The 6799-nt window shown below is 39.5% G+C and overlaps 1 protein-coding gene across 1 annotated transcript; it reads right to left on the bottom strand.

The window, feature by feature from the left end:
• Positions 1–4517: 4517 nt before the first annotated feature.
• Positions 4518–5704, bottom strand: LOC107816096 (ethylene-responsive transcription factor 13-like). Its single transcript, XM_016641771.2, has one exon. It carries the CDS (start codon positions 5646–5648, stop codon positions 5085–5087), a length of 564 nt encoding a protein of 187 aa, XP_016497257.1. The 5' UTR covers positions 5649–5704; the 3' UTR covers positions 4518–5084.
• Positions 5705–6799: the final 1095 nt, after the last annotated feature.

Below are 6799 nucleotides of genomic sequence, written 5' to 3'. Positions count from 1 at the left end.
AACAAAGTCACCATCAAGAACAAGTATCCATTGCCGAGGATTGATGACTTATTTTATTAGCTTTAGGGTACCAAGGTGTTTTCGAAGATTGATTTGAGGTTTGGCTACCATCAATTAAAGATTAGAACATTGGATATCCTTACGATGGCTTTTCGGACTCGGTATGGGCATTATGAGTTCCTAGTAATGTCATTTTGGGCTGACAGATTCCCTAGCAGCAGTTATGGATTTGATGAACCGGGTGTTCAAGACCTATTTGGATTCTTTTGTGATCGTATTCATTGAAGATATCTTGATCTACTCCCGCAGTCGAGAGGAGCATGAGCAGCATCATCGGATTGTACTTCAGACTCTGAGATATAGTTAGTTATATGCCAAGTTTTGAAAGTGTGAGTTTTGCTTAGACTCAATCACCTTTTTAGGGGCATGTTGTGTCGAAGAGGGTATAAAAGTGGATCCTAAGAAGATTGAGGTAGTTCAGAACTGGCCTAGACCTACTTCAGATACAAAGATTCAGACTTTCCTAAGTTTGGTGGGTTATTATCAGCGGTTCATGGAGGGTTTTCATCCATAGTATCCCCATTAACTAGATTAACCCAGAAGGGTGCTCCATTCAGGTGGTCGTATGAGTGTGAGTTAAGCTTTCAGAAGCTCAAGACAGCTTTAACTATGGCGCCAGTGTTGGTATTGCCCACATATTCAGGATCCTATATGGTGTATTATGATGCATCTCGTATTGGGCTCGGTGCAGTATTGATGCAGGAGGGCAAGGTGATTGCCTATGTGTCACGGCAGTTGAAGGTACATGAGAAGAATTACCATGTTCATGACTTAGAGTTAGGAGCCATTATTCATGCGCTGAATATTTGGGGGCACTATCTCTACGGCGAGTCATGTGAGGTATTCATAGATCATTGGAGTCTACAGTATTTTTTCAAGCAAAAGGATCTCAACTTGAGGCAGATGAGGTGGTTGGAGTTATTGAAATACTATGATATCACCATTTTGTATCATTCGGGGAAGGCCAATGTGGTGTCTGATGCCTTGAGTAGAAAAACGGTGAGTATGGGTAGCCTTGCGTATATTCCAGTTGGTGAACGGCCCCTAGCATCAGATGTTTAGGATTTAGCCAATCAGTTCGTTTGGTTAGATGTTTTAGAGCCCATTCGTGTTAAAGCTTACAGGGTCCCTCGGTCTTCTTTGTATAAGCGCTTCAGAGAGCATCAGTATGACGATCCCCATTTACTTGTATTTAAGGACACGGTGCGGCACGGTGGTTCCAAGCAGGTTACTGTTGGAGATGATGGGGTTTTACGGATGTAGGGTCGGATTTGTATGCCCAATGTGGATGGGCTTCATGAGTAGATTCTTGAGGAGGCCTATAGTTCCCGGTATTCCATCCATCCGGGTGCGGCCAGAATGTATCAGAACTTTCGGCAACATTATTAGTAGAGGAGAATGAATAAGGATATAGTTGCATATGTAGCTCAGTGTCTGAATTGTCGGCAAGTAAAGTACGAACATTAGAGGCCTGGTGGTTTGCTTCAGAGGGTGGAGATTCTTGAGTGCAAATCGGAGCGTATTACCATGGATTTTGTTATGGGGCTCCCACGGACTCGGAAGAAGTTCAACGTGGTATGGGTCATTGTGGATAGGTTGACCAAGTCGTCACATTTCATTACAGTGGCAGTTACCTATTTTTCATAGTGGTTAACCGAGATCTACATCCGTGAGATCATCCGTCTTCACGGTGTGGCCGTGTCCATCATTTTTTATCAAGATACACAATTCACCTTACACATATGTAGGTCCATACAATGTGAGTTAGGCACACGGGTTGAGTTGATTATAACATTTCACCCCTATTCAGATATTAAAGGATATGTTTCGCCTTGTGTTATGGATTTTGGGGGTTCATGGGATCAATTCTTGTCGCTTGTGGATTTTTCCTACAACAACAGCTACCAGTCGAGTATTCAGATGGCTCCCTTTGAGGCATTGTACGGGAGGTGGTGTCGTTCGCCAGTTACTTGGTTCGATCCGGGAGAGGCTCGATTGTTGGGCACCAATTTGGTTCAGAATACCTTGGAAAAGGTCAAGATGATTCAGAATCGACTTCGCACAGCTCAGTCTAGGCAAGCATTATGCCGACCGTAGAGTTCGTGATGTTGCATTCATGGTTGGAGAGAGAGTATTGCTCTGGATTTCACCTATGAAGGGTGTAATGAGGTTCGAAAAGAAAGGCAAGTTGAGCCCTAGGTATATCGAACCTTTTGAGATTATTGAGAGAGTGGGTGAGGTGGACTATAGGCTTGCATTGCCATGTAATTTATCAGTAGTCTATCCGGTGTTCTATGTGTCCATGCTCCGAAAGTATCACGATGATATGTCACATGTGTTAGATTTTAGCTTGGTCCAATTGGGCAAGGATTTGACTTATAAGGAGGAACCGGTGGCCATTTTACCCCTGCAGATCCAAAAGTTGAGGTCTAAGAGTTATCTTTCAGTTCGAGTAAAGTGGAGAGATCAGTCGATCGAGGCATCTACGTGGGAGTCTGAGTCGGACATGCGGAGTAAATATCCACACCAGTCCAGATACCTTTCTATGTCCGTTCGGGACGAACGTTTGTTTTAGAGGTGGAGAATATGATGACCCAAAAGGTCATTTTGATTTTTAGCCTTTAATTCCGTGTTTTAAGACCTCGACTAGCACATTTAGTGTTCCTCGATTTGCATGTGCAGTCCATTTCTTGTTCTGAAAAGTTTTTATGTGAAAAATTTAAGAAAATGTGAAAACTTGCATTAAAACTCATTGAGTTGACTACGGTCAAAATTTTGTGTAAACGGACCCAGATTAGTGTTTTGACGGTCCCAGTGGGTCCGTATCGTAATTTAGGACTTTGGCATATGCCTGGAATCAAATTCGGAAGTCCCTAACTTGAATTAACGTGATTTGTTGAAAACTAGTGATTTGAAGGCTTAAAGAATTTCCAAGTTTGACCGTAGGTTGATTTTGTTACTACTGGGTTCCGATTTTGGTTCTGGAACTTGGAATATGTTCATTTCACCATTTATGACTTGTCTGCAAAATTTGGTGCAAAACGGAATTGATTTGACGTCCGGTTGTAAATTGTATGTTCTTGAGTTTCTTTAAAAATTTCTTTCATTTTGATGTTGGATTCGTAGCTCTCAGTGTTATTTTGGTGTGTTGATCATGCGAGCAAATTCGTATGATGTTATTACACTTGTGTGCATGTTTGGTTTGGAGTCTGAGGGGCTCGGATGAGTTTCTGATAGGCTACGGATCGATTTTGGACTTAGGAGCAGTGTTGGTTTCAAGATTCTGGTGTCTGGTGCTTTGTTCTTCACGATCGTGAAGTCACTCCCGCGATCGCAAGGAGTAACCTAGGCTAGGGTGGGATTTCCTCTATGCGAACGCTAGGTTGATGTCGCGAACGCGAAGCGGTGGTGGGATCACCCTTCGCGAACACAACCAAAGCTATGTGAACGCGATGGGTATGGACCTGGAAGGGGGATCAGCTATGTGTTCTACGCGAACGCGATCAAAGGGCCGCGAACGCAAAGGCTAGGGGGCAGACGCTCAGTGACTTAAATGTCCCAAAGACGGAAACTTTCTTTATTTTCCACCATTTTCACATTAGAGCTCGACCTAGAGGCGATTTTGAAGAGAAAAGTTATCCCCACTTTGTAGATTAGTATACTTTAACTCGTTTTCTTTCATTTTCATCAACACCCATGGATTTCTAACCTTAAGCTATGCTCTTTCATGGTAGAAAATTAGGGATTTCGGTAGAATTGGGGGTTTTGTAAAATTGAGATTTAGACCTCAAATTGAGGTCGGATTTCGAAACTAATCACATAATCGGACTCTTGGGTGAATGGGTAATTATGTTTTGGCCCGAATCTCGGATTTTGACCAAGCAGGTCCGGGGTTGACTTTTGACTTTTTGAGAAAAGTGTAAAGATCTTTGCTTTATCTATTATAATTGATTTCCCTAAAATTGATTGATGATATTAAGTCAATTTTGGTTAGATTCGATTGGTTTGGAGGCGAATTTTAGAGAAAAGGTCCCAGTTGAGCTTTGATTTGATTGCGGAGTGAGGTAAATATTGGATCTAACCTTAATTTGAGGGAATTCGGAACCTTGAACTATATGTTATGTGAATAACATGTGTAATAGCTTATATGCGTGGTGACGGTGTATATAAGCCGTCAAAATAATTGTTTCCATGTCCTTCTCGCTCTTCGTGAATTATCTCTCTATGTCTTAATTGGTACATACTTTAATTACCTTCTATGTCATAATTTATTACTTGTCATTAATTATCTTTGTGAAGAAGATTGAGGAGAAAGTGGAAAACTAGTTTTTGTAAGAGATTACTGTTTGACCAAAAATTAGTTTTGAGAATAAACAATTAAATTTCTATTTTTCAGGGCTACTAGCAATTTATTTGATCGAGACAGTTACAAATAACAAACAATGATAAATAAGAAATAGCGAAATAGATTAAATAGAATGGTGAAGAGGAGAAAATGCTTCTAAATTTTCAATCCCCCAGCGATCTCCGATAGCAGGTGTGGTCGAATTGCGAAGCTATTTAAAAGAATCTAATTCAAGATGATGCTTTGTATTCAAGAGAGTTTTTCTTCTATTTCTAATGCTCCTACCTTGGAGCATTGGGGCAGCCTTTATAGTGGTGGGGAAAACTGTCGTTCCGAGTTTCGGGCCAGTACACCAAGATATTAGCTAAGAATCGAGCCAGTACGCCAAGATATTAGCTAGTGGGAGCAAGATCCTCGATAGTAAACGTTGATATCCACGGCCTACGGATAAGGTTGATCGAGTCTCCGAATATACGCATCCACCTTTCGGATGCTTGACATTCCGATGACCACTATGAGTATCTCATCATAGAAGACGGATCATGTTACATCTCAAGCAAAAGCTAGTACGACTTAAACTAATTTACATATGTATTTCTCATTACAAGTAAAACTTACTCCTCAGCAAGAAAAAGAAATTTACTCTCAAATAAAATACACAAGCAAACATAGAACCTAGTTACACAAATAGTTTTCTTGGTGTTCCGTTTTCAGATGACGACTCCGGCGAGTGCGAGCGACGCCTAGGGTTCACTCTAGCCGGCTCCGGCATGCCTGAGCCGACTAAGTGAGGAAAATTGAGCCGTGCTTTCGAGCCACGAATTTTGAAAGCGGCTTGATCATAAGCCAATGCTGCATCCTCCGGTGTCTCATATGTTCCTAACCATAATCTTGCATTTTTCTTATTCGGATCCCTTATCTCCGCCGCGAACTTGCCCCAAGGCCGCCGCCTTACGCCTCTGTACCGCTTCCAATCTTGTGGCGCGTTTGCCACCTTCGCCGCCACAGTCTCCTTATTATTAGTCTCTTCAAATTCATGAGACTTTTCAGTGGCGCCTACTAAAGTAGGGTTTATCAATGGTGTTAATTCACCATAGTAAAAGTTGTTTTCTGTAGAAGGAGAGTTGCTAAAACTTGAACTAGGGCTATTGGAATCCATAGCTGAAAAGATTTCTGGAATATTAGAATCATTTAGAAGATGATGCTGTATGGATTCAAGGAGGGAAAGATCAGCTGAATTCATTTTTTCTCTTCTTCTTTTTTTTTTTTTTCCTTTTGGTGGAGTTTAGGGTTTTAGAACGTACAATATTTATATATATGCCTGACAGATGGGAACTAAGAAAGGAATTCTTTCTAAATAAAGTTTTTTGGAAATGCCCGCGAAGGTTCCATTTGAAGCACCTGCATGGCATGGTTATTTTTGTTTGAATATATATTTTCCTACAACAATATTAAATTTATATGTTTATTTGACAATTAATTTGTTTTTGTTTTTTTGGTCAGGAGTGGTCGATGTAGATCATGTCTTGTAGTAATTTATTTATTTATTTATTTGGGCAAAACCCCACGTTTCACGTTTATTTCTTTTGGGTATTATAATCTTAGCTCTTTTAGATCGATCTCAAAGCTGGAAGCTTCTTCTCTATATCTCAAAAGTTGTACGGAAGTTAGCAAATGAAATGCAAGTTTTGTAAAGTAACGTTCTCGAGAATATGATTATTGTAGCATTTGTCTTTAAAAAAAGTCGATTTGATATCTTATTTCAAGGATTTTAGATTGAAAAGAGATAACTAGAAACGTACAGGGGATATCTTATTGTAGCATTTTGAATTTATTAACATTTCTGAATAATGACATAGAATCTTAGAAAAACAAAACCCGCGTTAATTTCTACATTTTAGTTCTTTTTTGCTTTTTTCTCAAAGGTTGTGTGAATTTTGCAAATGCAAGTTCTGAAAACTGAAGAGCTATCTTTTAAATTTAAAAAAAAAATCTCATCTTACTTCCGGTGTTTTTGATTGAAAAAGAAAATTGTAGATTATAATGACTTTGAAATTTTAATATTTTTTAACAAAAAGCATAGATTCTTAGAAAAAATTACTATCTCATCTCTTGCTGTGTAACCTGACAGGAGACAGTAAATTCAGTTTCACAAACATGTTCAGTCGTAGTAATAGAGGGAGGATATTGTGGTTCATAACAATAATTCCCAAATAAATAATCTTTTCGATCCACAGATTTAACAAGACAATAGAGAATATCGAATTGAACAATTAACCGGAAAATTGGTACCAACAGTTTGCTTATATTGAATTATCAAGATTGTTTTCCCCAATAACTAATTTTTCACGAAAGAAGAAATTAAATGATTTTCCTTATATGGAACTCAGGTTT

This window comes from Nicotiana tabacum, chromosome 7 (assembly GCF_000715075.1).
Source record: "Nicotiana tabacum cultivar K326 chromosome 7, ASM71507v2, whole genome shotgun sequence".
NCBI lineage: Eukaryota > Viridiplantae > Streptophyta > Magnoliopsida > Solanales > Solanaceae > Nicotiana > Nicotiana tabacum.
This window is presented reverse-complemented; position numbering and strand designations above follow the sequence as displayed.

What these genes read in the sequence shown, in the direction of transcription:
- LOC107816096 (XM_016641771.2), bottom strand. Translation starts at nt 5,648, where the DNA reads ATGAATTCAGCTGATCTTTCCCTCCTTGAATCCATACAGCATCATCTT.